The sequence below is a fragment of the Tupaia chinensis genome, unplaced genomic scaffold, assembly GCF_000334495.1.
Source record: "Tupaia chinensis unplaced genomic scaffold, TupChi_1.0 Scaffold000465_1, whole genome shotgun sequence".
NCBI classification, from domain to species: Eukaryota; Metazoa; Chordata; class Mammalia; order Scandentia; family Tupaiidae; genus Tupaia; species Tupaia belangeri.
Genome location: NW_006159974.1, coordinates 1,242,040 through 1,262,445, shown reverse-complemented (window position 1 = coordinate 1,262,445; position 20,406 = coordinate 1,242,040). Strand labels below are relative to the sequence as shown.

The 20,406-nt window shown below is 42.6% G+C and overlaps 1 protein-coding gene across 2 annotated transcripts in view; it reads left to right on the top strand.

Moving 5' to 3' along the window:
* Positions 1-440: 440 nt before the first annotated feature.
* CUX1 (cut like homeobox 1) overlaps positions 441-20,406 on the top strand; it is a gene marked incomplete at its 5' end in the record, with an annotated part of 362,656 nt that continues 342,690 nt past the window's right edge. For both annotated transcript variants that reach the window (XM_014590579.1, XM_014590578.1), the window contains 1 exon segment: positions 441-551. In XM_014590579.1, coding sequence (XP_014446065.1) covers positions 441-551 — 111 coding nt within the window.

Below are 20,406 nucleotides of genomic sequence, written 5' to 3'. Positions count from 1 at the left end.
GAGGGGATTGAGGCATGGCTATTCTCCCTAAGGGATGATTTCTCACTTTTCTTCACTGTCTCTTTCTGGGTAAGGGCCTGCACTCTGTGGTGAAAATCTTAAAAAATACCAACTCAGAGTAAGTCCAGGGAAGGTGTCTTTTGGTCATTGGGCTGCCTCTGTACTAGTGGATGAAATGTTTCCATGTGTCCTACTGTAGGAACGGAGTCATTGTGGAGCAAGCTGAGCAAGCTTGGTTTTCTCAAATGGGTGCATTTGGGGACGACTTGTGATGGACAGAGGGCATTTATTTTCCTTCCCGCCACCCCATGCCCGTCCTCTGCAGATGATATTCCCTCGAGCCACCAGGGTCTCTTGCCAGTGTTCTGGTCAAATGCAAATGCAATCTCCTGTACAAAGTGCAATTACAATGTGTTTTTTCTGTTTACTTCTCTCAACAGAGAGAACTCGATGCCACCGCAACAGTATTGGCAAACCGGCAAGATGAAAGCGAGCAGTCCAGAAAGCGGCTCATCGAGCAGAGTCGCGAGTTCAAGAAGAACACTCCAGAGGTGAGGCAGAGTTGCCTTTGAGCTCTCTCTGAAGGGGTTTTATTTATTATTCCAATGCACACTCAGATGACGTTGCAAACATTTAAATTTTTATCAAATGAACCCAACAACCCAGTTCTTTCTTCCGTTGTCCTCAGCCCCACCCACAGATTGTGCCTCCATGTGGGCTGTGGGGATGTGGAATGGATAGATTGTCTGGAAATATTAAAGCATGAGCCAATTCCAGGTGCAGCTTTTGAACAAACTGGGTGTGTGAGCACGTGTGGCCAGGTGGTGTATGGACACCCCAGACCCTTGAGCCTATCGCAGCCTCTGGCCCACGTCGATCATCACATCCCCAACGTCCATAAAGGGAACAGCACGTACAAGGACATCGTGGGATGGAGGGGCCTCAGGGCCTACCTCTGGCAGGGCAGCAGCGTGTCTGAAGGCTGTGCGCATCTGAGGGTAGCAACATGCTGGTGCTTCTTGTAAAACAGACATTTAGATTGTGAGGCCCTTTAAATGCCTCTGTATTTCTTGAGATATGCTGGAAAGGGCACTGGAAATGTGCTCTTTATTTCCTCCTGTATTTTTCTTGTAAGTATGTATTAGGAGTTGCTAGGGCTACGTTTTCCTGATCTGTTTCTTGGTCCCTTGTTCCCTTTAGTCCTTACCAGAGGCCTGTAAGAAATGAAAAGAAACAAGTGCTGCAGACAGATGAGCAGAGATGGTGATTGCTTTCCGGGGGTGCTTTGGCCATTTTAGCTCACAATGCTTCTCCGGTGCAGGGCTCTGCCACTGCGCCCTCCACTCAGATTTGAGTGAATTGCAGCCAGCTGCAACTTTGGTCCCAGCTCCCAGGCCATGGAGCTTTCTCTGGCTCTCAGTTCTCCATGTCAGATAAAGCAGCAGGCCTGGAGGAAAAGCCTTGTTCTGGGAAGGATGTTCTTACAATGTACTGATCCCCCCAAATTACATGTAAATTGCATTTTTAAAATGGATTCGCTTTAAATGTTTCAAAGGAGCTTGGCATTTAACGGACTGTTTTTATGAATCATTTTGGGAAACAAGGAATTAACCTTCTATCTTGAGAACGAATGTTCTGGGAGGAAGTATGGTGACACAGTGGAAAGAAGGGATTCTAGCAGCAGATCCACTAGAGAGGCTTTAGAGCTCAGACTCCTGTTCCCTCTTTGCCTCCCCTGCCCTTCAGGGTGGACCTGCCACGTTCAGTCAGGCCAACAGTGCAGATTCCAGCATTGTGTTTAAGAGTTGCTGTCCTCTCTATAGCTATTGGGGGTAGTGGTTGGTGCGATTCTCCATGTTTAGCCTCGTCACAAGTAAAGACAGAAGAAAAGAAAGGCACCAAGGAAAGAACTTTCTCTCTAATTGCCTTTGTGTCTCAGGCTGTCTCAGAGTAGGGGCCTGGGGCCTACTTGTAGGGTTTTCCGAGCTCTTGTCCTGACTCTGTTCCCCAGGCTTACCTCCTTTGCCATCCACCTTGTGAGCTACTCTTAGAGCCATTCCAGTAGCTCTCATCAGCTGTCCTGTAGTCTTACTACCCTTCTCTTGTGACCATAGAAAACCCAAAAGAAAGGTAAGTCCTTCCTGAGGCAACAGACAACTAATAAGCAAATAAATAGAACCTATCATATAATCACTATCATGAAGAAGATTGGGCAGAGATCTGATTTTCTGGTGTTCCCTGGGAGCCCCAGGCTCCTTCTGAGCTGCTAAAGGTGGTACATCTGAGGAGTGTGGTTTCTTTGCCCCCAGCCACATAGTCGCTAGCACTCAGTTAATGCATGTCACCTAAATAGAACAAACCCTGTCCCTTCTCTAACATCTAAGCAGGTGTTGTTCTGTAGGAGCTGGAGACCAACTTACATAGCCTATTTTGAAGGTCATGACACTTATTTGAAGAAACCAAATCTTTGTGTTTTTAACTCCATCTAATCAAAATAAATAGAAGAGGCTTTAGGAGGAAGCAACCTGGTTGGTAAATGCCATTCAGGGCTTTTCTTTTTAAAAAAATTTATGAGAGGTCATGGGTGTTCACTAGAGAGAGAAAGAGTGAGCACAATAGAAAAAGCACTCTACTTGGAGGTTGTCATGCTGCAATCCCTCCTCTCAGGATTTTAGGCACTTATGCACACTTGCCAGGAGTGATTTTCAAGCTGGTGGATCCAGGACCTAGTCATGTGTAATCCAGGTGCCCTAAGCACCATGCCAACAGTTGGCCTGAGCATTTCTTTTCAGGGCACAGTCTTAGATGATGTTTCCCATGGAGAAGGTATCTGGAGCCACACGGGAAAAGGGATTGAGTGGTTCATCCTGTTGGCCCTGAACCTGTCAGGTCCCCCCATAGGCCTCTCCTCCCACAGTGTGAAGAGTCCCACTGTGGCATGAATTTCTAGGAAAGTGGGGGAGGTAAGCTGCTCTCAGGGGCTTCTGCCTAGATGACTCTCTTTGTATTTTTCTTCCTGAGGGTGATCCTTGAAATCTATGTGAGGCCCCTCAGGGAAGCCCATTGAGACCTGGTTCACTTGGGCAACCAGCTAGAATCTTCTGCTTGAACTTTTGAAGCCACTTAAGGCCAGAGTGGTGGCGGAAGTGAGTAACTGCAGCCAAGGTCCTCTGGGTGCATGAAGGAGGGGTCTGTGGTGGGCTCTGATGGCATATTTGGGTTTTCTGACAGCATATGTGTAAGTACTCTGATGGCGCTTCTTTGTGGTAGGGCATTGAAGTGGTATGTGTGGAGCCTCAGGTGAGGGCTTGTCTCCAGGCCCAGAGGGGCTACTGGATGATCTCTGATTAAGGTCTTAGTCTAGAGGGAGCCTTCACATTTCTCTGACATTGATCATTTCCTCTGGCTATACCACTGGACAGACTACTACACAGCTGAGAAACAGACTCACTATGGAGCGTAGGCTTCTAGAATTGAACATATGAAAATGAAGGTTGCTTAGAACTATCTTTTGACAGCTAAAAGAATTTGGCTTGTTGTTAGAGAGGGCATACCCCCTCTCTCTGCTATGGACACGATCCTCGTGGCCTCATGCCACTGCCTAGTAATAACCAGACCCTTGTTCCAAGGTAGCACACAGAACCAGGGCTGGTAGTGGTCTTGCTGGTGTTAAACTAATAAGCATGTTGATTGTTGACGAGAATGTTTAAGTCCTTCTTTGTTCCAGGAAAGAAGAAAATTTCTTCCCAGTGTCTGTTGAACTTCTAACACATCAAATATATAGGATTAGGCACCTAAAAATTCAGAGGTGAGGTTTAGTCTCCCATCAGGGAGTTCAGTTTTCCCAGACTGGCCTTTCCCAAGGAAAAACTGGATAAAGCTCAAGTCCAGTAGGGTTAAGGGATGCTCTGATGGGGAGGTGTCAAGGAAAGTCAGAGAGGGGAGTACTACCTTCCCATGAGTCTAGGACAGCCACCGTAACACTAAGAAGTAAGTGCTGAGATAGCTACAGCCTTAAAGATTTTGTTTAGAATTAATTTTTTTAAGTTTCAGTTTGAAGTCCTTACACTAATATATTTGTACCCAGTTGATATTATTGCTTATTTCTTTTTTTTCTTAAATTTTAATTTGTCAGAGCTGGAGAGAGACAGGGAGAGTGTAAGGTAGAAAGCAAGAAACACTCCCCGTGGGGAATGGTCATGCTGCAATCCCTTCTCCAACAGTTCCCCCTCCTTCAAGATTTTGGGCACATACATGTGTGCACTTGGCTTTTTTCTCAAGCTGCTGGGTTCTAGGACATGAACTGTGTAGTTGGCCATGTAGGATCTAGCGCTTTTTTGTTTTGTTTCATTTTTTTAGTTTTTGCTCAAAAGTGCATGTATTCGCTGGGAGAAGAGAGAGAGAAAAAGAGAGAGCGAGAGAGAGAGAGAGAGAGGGAGAAATCACTCCCCAGGTGGGTGGCCATGCTGCATTCCCTTCTCCTCCAGTCTTCAAGCTTAATTTTGGGCACACACATACACTTGGCATGATTTTCAAGCTGCCAGATCTGGGACTTGAACCCCATAGCCATCTATTTGGGATCCAGCAGTTTTAATCATTATGTCACAGGCTGGCCTACTATTTCCTTCTTAATCCAACAATTGCAGCTTGAATGAGATAATAGTTGTGTGTGGTATTTATTTATTTATTTATTTATCAGAAAAGTCCTTTTCAAAGAAAATGTTTTAAAAGCTTTCTAACTGACCAGCATTTCTCTATTGAATGAACAGTCAATAGCTGGACATACTAGTTAATAGGGTATTTCAAGGTTATATTTCTTTTCATGTGACTTAACTGGCTATGTGTCTCAGTCTCATCAGCTATAAAAAATGGAATGGATGGGGCCAGCAGAGGTGGTATGGTGGTTAAGGCGCTGTACTCCTACATGGCCTGCTGTGGTTTGAGTCCCGCACCTAGTGGCTTAAGAATCATGCATGTGTGCATGCATGCCCAAAATCCTGAGAGGAGAATAGAGGAAAAGAGAATGCAGTGTGGCCATCCCACTGCGGGGATGTTTTCTCATTTTCCCTTTCTCCATCTCTCTCCAGTGAGCACATGTGCCCTATGGCAAAAACCTTAAAAAAAAAAAGTGTGCACACACATACTTACCTAAGCTTACATATGTGTGCATGCATGTGCATTTGTAAAGGGCTTTGCACAGACCCGACACCAGAGTTCAGTGTGTGTTTGTTATTAGTATTAACTTGGAATACTTGGTATGTAACTCATAGATATGGTTGACTTTTGCTTCTCGCTGCTAGCTCAGGGAACTTTAAGAACAACACATAAAGGTAGTCTCAGCTTAAAATATTCCAAAAGTTGGTTTGTACAAGCAGTAAATCATTTTGCAGATAATTACTGAGCACCGTTCCTGTTCCAGAGGGTTCCATATTAGGGATAAGATCCTGTCCCTTGTTCTTACAAAGTTTCTTATCTTCCTCAGCAAGCAAATAGAATATACTGGTGTAGCATGTTCAGTGCTAGAATAGTGTAACTGGGACCTTCTGACTGTACACTTTCCCACAGAAACAGCCATATATTGGTGGTGATAACCCATGCCAGGCTCAATAATCCTTGTCATAAACAGCTCTGCTTCTCGATCCTTGATTCTTGACTTTCACAACATGGAAGAGTAAGGACTTGCCCTTCTGAGACGCGAACACCCTAGCACTCACCCGTGAGCCCCTGGTTTAGAGCACTGCTTTCTCAGCATGTGCTCCCAGTGTAAGCTTGTGAGGTTTAGGAGCATCACACAGGTGTCCTCTGTTATCTTCCTCCTACTTGTCCCAGGGTAAGAAGGGATAGAAGAGGGAAAAGGCTGGGGCTCAGAACTCCACGCTGGGTGACAGATGAGTGCCAAGGCCTGATCGCTGTGCTCTAGCCTGGGCTAGGGGAGTGTGAGATGGGTACAGGGATGGAGTCCCCTAATGTGATGAGGATTTGGCAACTGGCAACAGGGGGGCAACAACTTCCCTACTGCCTGAAGCTGGACTGGCTGCTGTTTGTGCAGGAGGAAGTAGCAACAGCAGCTTTCTGGAAGCCTGGTGGTGCGTGAACTGTGTGCGGGTATAGACAAAAAGCTCCGCTCCCACACACCCCCAGGAAATTATTCTTAACCATCCCCTTCACTGTTGGCATTCTATTGCTTTGATCATGCTGAACTATAATTCCATGCGTGTGAGAGTCCAGTGGTCCCAGACATCTGTGTGTGGGCAAGGCCACAAGCTATAGAATATTTCTAATCAGGGGTCTGTGAGTGGGATAGCTATAGGTTTTCATTATTTTACCTAGGGATTGCTTTTTCTTGCTTCTCAATTTATTTACATTTTAAATTTGCTCCTCAGACAAAAATTTTTCTTGAGGATCCTCAGCTAACTCTTGGCTGAGCCAGGACTTGAACTCTGGCAGGCTGGTTTATGAGTCCATGCTCCCCATAGACTCTGACAAGACCAGCATTTGGAGTGAGGCCCTTAAGGTGAAGTCAGGACAAGTTTTCAGAGGAATGTGCTGAGTCTGTCCAGCCCTCTGACCTGGCCGAAGGGAGTTAATCATCAGGTAGCAACTGGTCATGTTGAGGACCGACTGACCCAGTGTGGGGTCCTCCCTTGAGAAATCACGCTTCCTGCTCAGTTCTCCTGCAGCACAGGCTTGGTGTTAGTAGAATATGAAGCATGGGTATCAGTAGAGTGATCTTCAATGTTTAAATTACTTTCCGAAAGAGCTAGGGATGGTTATTGTTTTGTCCTACTATTTTTCAGTATGTGAAGAACCATCCTTAATGGAGAGGAAGAGAGAAGAACCTCATTCCTATGATGTAGCAATTTTATCAGAAAACTGTCCCCAGGGCTCTTCCATGTAGCCCTACTGCAGAACGTCCCTACGGTGTCTGTTCCTGAGACGCTGGTCAGCTAGTGTTTTCTCTAAGATGGACCGCGTTAACTTCTGTGAGGAAAGCGGAGCTGCAGTTGAGGGGCTCTCATTGATTATTTTTTTCCTGTGTCCTTTTTTGCCTAAACATTTGTAGATCTCTGGAGTGTTCCTCCTAATGACACCTGGTCCTCTGTGTTCACAAGTCTGTGTCAGCTTCCCACATCTGTCCTGGCTAAGAGCATGTGTTGGCCTCTCATGTCACCATCTTTTGTTCCTGTTGTCAGCAGCAGAGTTCAGTTCCAGCCCTGATCATCAGGGCCCAGCTCCTTGTGGTCAGGATGGGGGACTGACCACTTTTTCTTCACTACTGTGTCCCCCAGGAGGGTGGACCCATGCATGGCACCACTGGTGCCCTCCACAACCTCAGTGCTTGACTCATCACACCCAGTTTGCAACAGAGAACCTTCTCTTTGCCACTCGCATGGGCCTTCATTCACTACCTTTCATTTGCTGGGTACCTGAATCTTAATTTGTTTTTTTCTAGGCTTGAGAGCTAGAGTGTCTTTCCAGTTTTTACCTTCTCCTGTAGCAGTTGTGAAAAACCAAGCTTGGAAGCTGTCTTGAAATAGGACTTGAAAAGAAATCTTGTACCATTGTAGAAATGAGGTAGATTTGTCGATTTCCTTCTGGACTTTGGCAGGTGGGGCAGGAGGAGGAGTGTCTCTTTTTTGTCTTTTAATTTATTGGGTTGGTGAAAAAGTCATGATGCATTTTTGCATAGAAAAATATAGAAAAAACACATCATGACTTTTCTGACAATCCAATAATTAACTTATTTGTTAAAAGTTTATTTTTTCCAAGAAAAGAGAGAGAGGCAATCTAATGGGGGTCTTCATGACGTGATCCACCTGCAGTCTCAGTCAGCCAGGATTGCAGGCATGTGTGCAGCCAGCAGGACAAGGGAGGCCTCGGGGCACAAACCCAGGACCTTGTGTTGCCTCAGTGTCGTGGAGCATTGCAGTACCGCTGCACCGTTTGCTTTTTATTGATAGGGATAAACTGTTTCCAATGTAAGATAGAAAACATAGTGGCCCATTTCAAGCCAGCTACTCCTCTTTGCAGCGGTGAGGAACACAAAAAAAGGGAAGATGCTGTGAACTTGCTTTGTGATTTGTTTTCCATTCCCTGTGAGAACAGAAGTCCAAAGGATGGGTGAGGGATTGGAGAGCAGTAATATATAGTTGTGGCCTGGGCCCAAATGTATTTAGTCATTGCCTCTACAGCCTTTATATAGACACCACAGGCAGTGACTCAGCCTGGAAAAAGAGAGTCACTTAAAAATAAAGTTGGGACTCCAGTGGACATGTCGTGCACAGGCTGCCTCGAGATCACGTGGCTGGGGCTCAGTTGGAGCCTGAAGGGGGTGTCCTGACCCAGCACGGCCCTGCAGGGATCCTGGACAAGCCGGGAGCTCAGGTGAAAGTGGTCATTGTAACCGCATCCTGGAATTGCTGTGAGAATTTAGTGAGGTCCCATGTCACCTCTATGCTTTTTTTCTTTTTAAGTTGTTACAGTGTGTGCATGAGAGAAAGAGGAGCAACCTTGACAGCATCTTGTCACATCGTGATCTTCTTTCTTTAGTTCTCCAGCTCCTCAGGATCTTGGGCATGAGCTCATGTGCTCAGTGCATTTTTCAGGCCGACCCAGGGATCCAGACCTGTGGTCAGCTATGTTGCTTCCAGCACTGCGATTTGGTTTGTTACTGACTGCAACACCAGGCTGGCCCTCTTGATGCTTTTTAAGCTCAAAACAGCCTACAGTTATTGTTAACCCCTAAACTTTTCAACTCTTCTCTGGTTTTCAGTTGACAGGTCCTGAAGGCCTGTATGACTTTTCAGTGTACCGTTCAGGTTTCATTTTTCGTTTGGGTCTACACAGAGTCTAAACCATTGCATATAAAAGAGCAGAAGCCCAAGCATTGTTTTCCTTAGAACCTGTTGGTTGCATCAAGTTGGCTTAATTGAATACTCACAACTCTGTTTGGATAAACCATGGCTTTTAGAGAAGGGGAAACCAAACACATCTTAGTGGACATGGGCCTTTTGGGGACACAGAAAGATCTCTGCCTGGGGAGATCAATGATCCTGTCACACAGGTGGCTCATCTTGGTTTTGAAAACTTCATCACAGTCCTCTGTTGAAGCCACAGCTCGAGCATGGTGATTTTTTCCCCCACTTCTGAAGTGTCAGGCCCTATGGGGCAGGAGCTATGTCTCATCCTGATTTTATTTGACCTCATACCTGAATACCACGAACACTAAACCCTGTTGTATTCATAGCACTCATGGAGGAATCTTTTCTTTCCAAAACAGAAAAACTTTTCAAAATGTTCATTTTATCAGTATGTAGGATTCAGTTTTCAAAGAGGCAGATAATACAGTTTTATTTAATGCTTTGATTTAATTAATTAATTAATTAATGTGCAAAGGATACAAAAATGAAGTCTGCCTTCTTTTGGCAGTTCCTTGAAAAGTTAAACATATTATTTACCCTGTAGTCCAGCAGTTCCTCTTCTGGGTTCATACCTGGAAGAATTGGAAGCACATATAAAAGCTTGTTCATGGATGTTCATAGTAACATGATTCAGAATAGCCAGAAAGTAGAAGTCATCCAGTGTTTATCAACAGATGAATCAATGAACCTTGTGAATTGATAATTGATAAAATGTGGTGTATACCCATGCAGGGAATATTATTTAGTCATAAAAAGGAGTAAAGCACTTGGTACATGCTACAATAGCACCTTGAAAACACTAGGTTAAATGAACGCCAACTAGACCCCAAATGCCACATGATTCCATTTATATGAGAAATGCTCAGAGTAAGCAAATCTACAGAGGCAGAAAGTTAGGATTAGTGGTTGCAGGGCCTTGGGAAAGGGAACTAGGAAGTGACTGATAATAGATATTAATAGATACAGGGCTTCTTTGGGGATGATGAAAATGTTCTGGAATAAGGCAGTGGTGATAGTTGTATACATTTGTGAATATGCTAACTACCACTGAGTCATCTACTTAAAAGGGTGAACTTTATGAAATATAAATTGTATCTTAATAAAAGCTATTATTTAAAAAAAAAATCCCATGGGAGACTGGGTAGTTTTTTGTGTTTGCCTTTTTTTTCTTTTTTTTTTTTTTTAAATTCAGTTGTTCTGTTATCCTTGGAAGAAATTCCCTACGTGTAAGTATGTTGCCAATTTTTATTTTGTCAGTGGCAACTTACTGGTTGATCAGGAAAGTCATGACATGTTTTTCTGTCCAAAAATGCGTCATGGCTTTTCCAACAACCCAATAGTTTAAAAAAAGACCACTCCAGTATTTGGCAACATTATAATATAAAACCCAAATAATGAACTTGGGTGTTTAATCATTCTAGAACCACTCACTGTTAACTTACAATAAGACTTTAACTAGAAAAGGTTTAAAAATTAAAAGTAAACTTTTAACTGTTAACAGTTAAACTCTTTAAGTTAATTTATCAAACCAGGAAGTGATTTTCTCATTTCTTGTAGGTCCTTAGGGGAAAAAGCTGCCTTGAGTGTAATAGAATATGAATGCAATGCAAATATAATTCAGTCCCAAATCAGGAATGAATGGCTGGTGGCCATATTATTCTCTTATATTCCAGAAAGACCCTACAGCACATACTGCTGGAGCCTGGAGAGCAGAGGAATGAGCTTGGGCTTGGGCACACTGCATGCTTGTCCAATTCTAGCTTCATTGCTTGACAGTACTGGGACCACAATAACATCAGGACAGAAACTTAACTTTTGTTTCTTCATCTGAAAAAATATATTCTGCCTACTTCAAGGGGTCCTAGAAAATAAATGTCCAGTCATAGTCTACGAGTAGAGTAGATAGCTAGCGAGTGATTTGAATGTTCAGTGGAATGACTTTGAGCAAGGTTACCAACTGTTCTGAGACTGGGATTCTTTTCTGTAAGCAGAGAGAACTGATAGTATTCGAGCGGCCAGGAGGGTGAGATGCATTTAGATGTATGGAGTATATAGTTGGTGCTCAATAAATACTTTTATTCCTCTCTTTCTCCTTTCTACAAATGGTACTGAGAAGCCAAGCAGGGACAGAGAGCAAAGGTTCCAGCTCTTAGAAAGTTTTCACCCTGGTAGGTGCAGGCCTCCCAGTGTGTGCATGCATACACGAAACCTTTCATGGAGATTTTGAAGTGACCACAAGTGGGTTTGGGCAGGTTGTTTAGCAGAAGGGTTCCCCACATATCTTTCAAATCAAAGACTGGGTCATCTTTGTTGACTCTCACTACCCAGTTATTTTAGATATCAGATACAGTCTCTATTCTTTATTTTTTTTAATGTTCATTTTAATTTTTAGCCAGTATCTTCACTATGTTGCCCAGGCCAGCCTCAAGCTCCTGAACCTTCTGCCTGAGCTGCTGGGGTTACAGACGTGCACCACCATGAGGCCTTTAGATTGTACTGGGAATGGAACCCAGGCCTCTTATGGAATGCCTGTCTGAGGAGCAGAAGTCTCAGCAGCACGTGCCACTGCAACTGGTGCTCAGTCTCTCTGCTTTCTATTAAAACTAGGAATACCATTTAATTTAGATGTTAGAAAGTTCAGTCAGTAGGATAGTGGGATGGTGGTAAACTGTGATGCTCTGCAAGGTTAACCCACATGAGAAGGTTCTAGGTTTGTGTCTGGGAACCTCCCTGAGCGTGCTTAGCATCCACGGGGGGCTGACTGAGGCTGAGATGCTGGCTGAAGTTGGAGTTGGATCTCAACATTGAGATCTTTTTGGGAGTGTTGTCTGTCTCCATATCTCTGACTTGGCAGACATAAATAAAATAAACTTTTAAAAAAGGAGAAAATCCCAGTCAATGTCTGGTTGAGTTTGAAGAAGACCTTGTTTTGTTCATTGCCTTTGGCTCAGAAAAGTGAATTATTTGATAATTAATGAAGAACTAATATCCCAGTTTCTGTTCCCTGTCACTGGCAGCAGTCAGAGCTTTGCATGGTCTTGGCTCAGGGACACCTAGAGGGGTATCTGAAGACCTTGCAGACCACACTTTCTTCTGTGAGCATATGTGATGGTCCGTATAGCCTTATTCACTGAGACAGCATAGGGCCGGCCTTCCCTTTCCTTCCTGAGTCTTGCGTCTCTTCCTTCATGTGTCTAGCAATTTTTAAAGGACTATTTTAAGTATAACAGACGAATTATCTGAGAGTCTAAAAACTGTCAAAAGGAAAAGACTGTAATTAGATTCATGTGGTATGAAATTTTAGTTGAGACCTTGCTGGGTTATATGAGGGGACTTGAAAAAAATCTTTAGGGTGGGACCAGCAGATGGCATAATGGTTACGTTGCTGGACTCCCACATAGTTGACTATGGTTCGAGGCCCCGACTTGGCAGCTTACAACTCATGCAGGGTGCATGTGTGTTCGTGGCCATACCCCCCGGGAGGTGACTCCTTGCTTTCTGTCTCTATGTCTCTCTGGTGAGTGCACACGCCCTGTAGCAAAAATCTCTCTTAAAAATATCTTTGGCAGGGTTGGGGGGGAACCAGCAGGTAGTGTGGTGGTTAAGGTGCTGGACACTCCCACATGGCCAACCATGGTTCAAATCCTGGACCTGGTGGCTTACTTTCTCACTTTCTTATTCTCTCTCTCTGGTCAGATGAAAATAAATGAATGAATAAATAAAATAAATTTTAAAAAATCTTTGGGAAAGTGGAATTAAACTATGAATTTATTTTGGTACCAAAAAAATTTGAAATCACACATAGTTTTCTCATAATATGAATTCCCTCCCCCCTTATTCATGCTACAGTGTGTGCAGCACACATAATAAAGAGAATGTGCACATGAGAAAAAGATGACCTCCCCCCCCCCACACACACACACAACACAGTTTGGTCACACTGTGATCCCCGCCTTCCAGCCCATTTGATCTTGGGCACTTGCATGTGTACTCAGCATGTTTTAGGCTGACTGGACTGGGGATTCGAACCACGATCACCACAAGGAGTCTGACTTTTCTTGAGTAGTTACTGCTGTGCCATAGAGACAGCCCCTTAATAACTTTTTTTTTTTTGCTACAGGATGCATGTGCTCACCAGAAAGACAGAGACAGAGAGACAGAAAGTGAGAAATCACGCACCCCCCCTCCCCCCCGGGTGGGTGGCCACAGCACAATCCCTTCTCCTCCATTCTCCTCTCAGGATCTTGGGCACGCACACACATGCACCTGGCGTGAGTTTAAGTCACCAGGTCTGGGACTCAAACCCATGGTTGACTATATGGGAGTCCAGCAACATAGCCATTACGCCAACTGCTGGTTCCTCCCCTTAATAACTTTTTGAAGATCCCGTAGTATAACCTCTCTGAGCTTCTATTGGGGGAATGAGGACAACTACCTCAGAGTTACTGAGTCACGTGAACTGTTATAGAATATCCAAAATATCCTTGGCAAGCAGTAGAGGCTCAATCTATGGCATGTTGTGCGTGTTACTAAAATCTCCTCTTTTAAACAGAGAAACCATGTTTATGAGTGGAAATTAAGATTGTAATGAATACAATAAAAAAAAAAACCAGCTCTTTAAGTATAGGGAAGAGCCTAGTTTCTACTTCAGACTTAAATAGATTTAGTAAAATTAAAAATTTCCTCTTGCCATGTGCCTAGGCAGTCATTTTTTTTCCCTTTGCGTTTTGCTGTTGTACAGTATAAATATTGGCTGCTGGACCCTATTTTGGAAGCTACCTTTTGAGCAAAGCTCATACCTTATCTTTGTGATCAATAAGCTCAACTAAAATACATTTTGAGTTGTCATTCTGTGTAGGATGTAATAATACATGGATATAAGGAGATCTTTCTGCCCCTTCTCAATAAATATCCTAGTTGAGTATATTTTTGAAGGTATAACAGCTATATGTGAAAGCCATAAGATTTGGTTGAAACTGTGAGCTCTTATTAATATTTATTGAGTACTTCCTAAGATCCAAGCATTATGCTCAGTGTATTTATGTCTGTTTCCCCACTCCTAACTCCCCCTAGGAGATAGGTATCAATAGTGCCACTTTACAGAGACAAAGCCAGCTTCCTACCAGAATTTACTCAGGCAGACAGACTCCTGAGAATGAGACTGTAGCCACAGAACTGAATTACCTTCAGGTTCCAGATGTCAAGTTTTATTCCCTTAATTATAAATGTTTTTCTTATATTAAAATTGTTTTTGAGTATTGCTTTTAAGTGACATGCTTGTTTAAAGGGGTGTGTGTGTGTAGGAATTATTCCCAGGTAGGAATAATTATAGGTCAAAATTTGACATTAGCCTGAGAAGCTTCTTAACCCATGGGATTTACTATAAATCAAAGCACAGGATACTCTTCCCTTCCTTTTTGAGATTATGTCAGTCAAGAAAGATAGTTGATGACAAATCCACAACTCTGAGGCTTTTTGTCTTAGGTTGTTCTTTTTTTGGTTAGGGGCTAGGAGTAGGGGTGGAGGGGCTAGTCATTGACCACTAATGATGACTAGTGTTGGCTCTTGGTTTTAACTTGCCAATGTGAGTTGCATAAAAAGTAATTTTACAAGGAGCATTACAAGCCTTTTATGCAGAGTATAATAATTTTGTTTGTGGCCCGGTATTTTAACAGGAAGACATTGTGGTGTAGTTGGTACAGCTGAAGGAGCATCTAATTGGAAATGAGGACACTTAGGTACTAATTCTGGCTCCACCACTTAGTAGATTTGAGGTCTGAGCAGGCCACGTCACCTCGGTTGTTAGATCTGAGAAGGGTGGTGCTGGCAAAGTTCTGTGTGACCAAGAACCACACAGGCCCCTGGAGGGAGAACCTCGTCCCTCTTCTGCAAGCTCCCTTATTCCTGTTTGTTTTCCCCATGGGGCCAAGACTAGGGGCAGTCCTTTCTTCTTAATGGGCATCTCCTGCTCTGCCTCTTGGGGCTTTCTCTATGTGTAATTCATTCATGTTTGCAGCAAGTATTTGTGGCAATTCCATGGGGGGGGGCTAGGGTACACCAGGAAGACTTTGATTTGAGGGATGCAGCAATAAGAGCTTAAGGCAAACGCTGGCTTTGCTTAATGCTTCGCACTTCAAACACATTAATTTTGCTTAAGACTCATGAGCTCTTTTTGAAACAGATACAATGTTTATCTCTGTTTCAGAAAGGCAAACTGAGGCCCAGAGAGGACAAGTAACTCTGCTAGGATGTTCTAGTCTATAACTGTCGAGGCTTGCTGGAGGTTTTCATTCCAGGCTGGCTGACTGTAGCTCTGTACCAGAGCAGGTTCCTGGGGCCTGCAGGGGCTGGCTCTCGTGGGTGGGTGTGTGTGTGTGTGTGTGAATCTGCCTCCCTTACCTGGCTTTCCAGCACACAGGTTTTCCAGTGCATTGGAGGAGAAAGTAAGTTTGAACTGCTTTTCAAGTGGGGTAATTTGCATACAGAGGCAACTTGGAGCTGCAGGACCCCTGTCCCTCAGGTTCCCAGCTTCACATTTGGAAGGTCACCAGAAGCTCTAATTCAGCCCTCTATTAATCCACTCACTGACTCTGCACCTGGGACTCTTTAAAGAGGGCCTGCTACATGGAGTGTCTGTGATAAAGTATCTGTTCAACTTTTGCCAGGGGAACCCCAGCCTTGGGTGGTGAAAGAAGAGTACACAGCTCCAGACATTTTATGTTGGTTTCCACATGGCGGCAGGAGAACATGGCACTTGGAAGGCACAGATTATATTTCTTGAAAAAAATTCTACATCTAACACATATTCCTTATGTTTCCTTCAAGAACTTTTTGTTTGAAGGTGTGCTCACTTATGTAGAAGACCCAGAAGGTGGAAGGTACAGCCATCTCTGCTTCCCCCGAGCCACACCCATGGGCCTTATGCAGGATTTTATATGTAGTGATGTGGTTATTTTACTCACAAAGCCATATAATCAGGCTTAATTTTTTTTTTCATGTGGAATATTTCTAGCATACCAAAAAGCATAGAAAATGAGAGTTTCCACACCTTCATGAAGATTGGCTAGACACTAACATTTGCCCTATTTACTTTGATGCCTCTTTTTAAATTCTTTTAACAAATCAACATAAAATGTTACATATATTGTGAAAATCCCATTTCTATCCCATCCTCCTTCCTTCTTCCTTAAGCGTAAGCACTATTCCTAGTACTGATGTTTCATTTTCACATGCTTTTTGCATTTCATAGGAATGTTTATGCACTCATAAACGTATATAATAATAAACATATATAATAAATATATAGATATTTTCTTGTTGGTCCAAATGGTACCATATAGGCAGTATATTACTTCATATGTACAAGTACATATTCTTTATGCCTTACCTTTTTACCCAGTTGTCATCTTTTAGAAGGAGAATCTTACGGGACTGTATACCTAGTTTATTCATTTAAACAGAACATAGTATTCCACTGTGTGCACAAACTTGTTACCTGCTGAGGTGGCAAACGGGCTTTTGGTTGTTGTTGGTATTCTTTTCTTTATTATCATGTGCGTCCTGGGGAATGGGTTCAAGCATTTCCCAAGACAGACACCCAGAAGGGCGATACTGCTCCCAGCATGCTTGCACCAGCTGGAGTTAGTTGCTCTCCCAGGATAGTTGAATTTCACATAGATTCACCACTGTCCCAACTCCGTACTCCCTAACCCCAAATCCTGGTGAGCTCCCAGTACGCTATTCTGTTCTGTTTTTATCCTTGCTGACACTCAATGTTGGCTGGTTTCTGCTGATTTTATAAGAATGAAATGGTATTTTGTTTACTTTGTATTTCCTTATTTCTTTTTTTTAAATTTTTTTTAATTTATTCATTTTCTACATTAATTCACTATACACCATCACAACACACAAATGAATTTTCCATCCAAAATACCCTGTGCATTGGCTCAATCAAGCACATCAACATACATGTTCTCAGCAAATAATTTTCCAATTCTTATGTCCTGCATACCTTGCCGTTTTTCCTTATTTCTAATGTGAGTAAACATCTTTTTGTACAAGGACTGGCCTTCATACAGTTTCCTCTTTTGTCTTTCCTGCTTGCCCATTTTTCTATTGGCCCTTTGCTGTTTCCTTATTGATGAGGAGGACACTTTCATATTGTGAATCTGGGGACCAGTAGGTGGCATAGTGGTGGACTCCCACGTGGCTGACTATATTTCGAGTCCCAGATCTGGTGGCTAGAAAATAATGCTGGGTATATGTGCATACCTGCTCAAAATCCCAGGAAGGGAATGGAGGAGAAGGGATTGCATCGTGGCCGTCCCTACTGTGGAGTCATTTTTCATGTTCCCTCTCACTGTCTCTCTCCCACAAGCATACGCCCCTATGGCAAAAACCTTAACAAACAACGTGAATGTGAATCTGAACCCTTTGTTGAGCTTGTACAGTGCCGACATCTCCTTCCAGGCCACACTTTATCTTTTTCCTGTGTTTAGGCACCATTTGTCATGTGGAAGATGTTCATTTTCATGCAAGTGAGTTTTCTTCCAGTTATCCATGCAGGGTGTATGCTTTTTTTTTTTGGAGAGATTTTCGCTATAGGGTGCGTGCACTCGCCAGACAGAGACATTAAAGACAGAAAGCGAGAAGTCACCCCCCAGGGGGGATGGTCACACCACAGTCCCTTCTCCATTCTCCTCTCGGAATCTTAGGCACGCACGCACACGCACCCGGTGTGAGTTTTAAGCCACTGGGTCCGGGACGCGAACCGCGGGCGACAACGTGGGAGGCCAGCGACCTAGCCATTACGCTAACTGCTGGATCCCCAGGGTGTATGTTTTTTTATATCTTGTTTCAGAAATCTCCCCTATGTTGATGTTGTAAAGGCAGCCTCCTGTGTTTCAGTAGTTTTTTTGGTTTTGCCTTTTACTCTGGCCTATAAAGTATTCATGTGGATGGTTACTGGGTAGGACTCTTATCTTATCCTTTTCCCTTGAGAGCCCTTCATCAGTCCCACAACCATTTACCTTCACGGCTATCATGCCCCGGTAAGTGACTCTCAGTACCTCTGTCAGGTATCACACTTTGTTTCTAGGTTCCCTAGAACCTAGATGTCCTCAACATATATCCCTGCCCCACAGTTTTGATTATTATTTCTGTATTGTGCCATATCATTGCTAAGTCTTGATATCTGGTAAGGGAAGACCCTGTCCTTGTTTCTCAACATCACCTTGGTGCTTTTATTCTTCCATGTGGCTTTTAGAATAATTTTATCAGCTTCGTTTAAAAATATATATATATTTTTATAAAGTAGAAATTTTAAATGGATTTTTTTGGGGGAGGAGTTTGCTATAGGATGTGTGTGCTCTTCAGAAAGACAGAGAGAGACAGAGAGATAGAAAGTGAAAAATCACCCCCCCGGGGGATGGCCACACTGCAATTCTTCTCCTCTATTCTCCTCTCTGGATCTTAGGCACGCATGCACACGCGCCCAGTGTGAGTTTAAGCCACTGGGTCTGGGACTCGAACCATGGTCGACTACATGGGAGTCCAGCGACATCGCCATTACGCCAACTGCTGGTCCCTAAATGGATTTATATTGGAATTTCATTGAATTTATAGATTTGAAGAGACTTGATATGTTCATAATTTTCATGGGATTATTTTAGATCTAACGTAGATTTTATTCTACATATGGCTTGAGGGATCCATGAAAACTTCATAAACTTAACTTACTGTGGTTCATCATGTGGATACAAAATAAGTCAGAATTGAAGGATTGATCATTGTGGTCTGGAGCCAGGCATAAAAATAAACCCCACTCTGTTATCATAGGTGGCTGTGATTAAGATCAGGAAAAAGGTCAGCTCTGGGCCTCCTAACATTGACAGTTTCTTTCAGAAGATTAAGTGCTTCTTCATTTTTGGCCTAGGTCATCAGTAGCTTAAAGCCATTACTGTCTATTGGCTGTTTGGTTTGTCTGAAATATGGGGCTGGTCTCAGCCTGTTTCCCTGGGGTCAGGTGTGTTCACATAATCAAAGTGCCAAGAACCCATATTGTATGTGTGTGTGTGTGTGCGTGCGCGCGTGCGTATATGCGTTCAAATTAGCCTTCTCTGGGGAGGAATCCGTGGTTTCAGGAATACAAAGATGTTCTTTTTGCACCATTGCATTTTTAAGTGTGCGTTCTTTATATGTGAGATGTTTTCAGGCTTATTCTTGAAACAAGCTTGTTTGGCCACAATTACATGTGCTTTTGAAGATGGCCATTTGTGAAGCTGTCAACCTTTTGCAAAGTGAAGACAAATGCAGATCCGTTCTCTGCTGATGTGGGCCCTGGGATTTTCATCAGCCCAGTATAGTTCCCATGACCTATTCAGAGAAGGGTGATAGCTTCTGTTTCCTTGAATTAAAAGTTGAAGGCAAGTATATTTGTATTTATTTTGTTTATTTATATATGAAGCCATGAAAAGTATTTAATATATATCTAAATTATTGCTTTGCCACAAAAAAGGGAAAATACTGGTTTTAACAGTGAAATGAGATAAGAAAAAGTGATCCTTGACTATGAGAATAGGAATGAAGAATCTAAAGTATAAAACATGATCAGGGTATGTTCAGCTAATAAGAATAGAACATTTGGTGTAACTTTTGCTCCTGTAAGATAAGGGAATGTGAAAATGTATATTTTTATTTTTACTGAAATAAGATTTTGATATACTTTTTTGTTTGGACAAATTCATTTGTACTTGAGACTAGATAAAATGTTGGACCATGTATTAATTTTCTTGATTATAAGTGTGGGAAATGAGTTCATTGGTAAGCCTTTTTAAGTACATGAACTGATATATTAGAACCAGAAGAACTTAGAGTCCTTTTTATTTTAAAATTCTTTTTGCATTAACACATCTGCAGCGTTGAGGAATATATGGAAAATTGAAATAGTGCTTCTCTCCTGCCGTGTCTCCAGTGCATCAATAAATCACCTTTTTTTCCTTTTAAAATGTCTGGCCTTGTAATTTATGTTTGTATAACCCATTACTAAATTCATAGTAGGTGTTTTAGTTGGCAGGCATTATTCCAGGGATTCTGAGGAGCTTAAAAAAAATACAGAGCCTTTGTTAGTATTTATACTTAAGTGGACATTTTCCTTTTTAAAAAAGTGAACTAGCTTTAAAAAAAATTTGGAGCTGGCTATCTACCTTTTTAAAAAGGCAAACAACATTAAGCCTATATTCCCATGTTACTAATTGTCATAGATTTCTTAATGGACTTTATAGTTTCTCCTTTTCCTTTTTCAGTTAAAACTAGCAGAAGGAAATGATTCTGATATTAAGAGCATAACTTCTATGTAATTTTCAGTAGGTTTCATGTTACATAGATAACAAAAACAAAAAAATATTTTACTAAAGTCTAAAATATGATCAGGGTAGGTTGAGCTAAAAATAAAATAAAAATAAATTTGTTTTAGTGATTTTAAAGT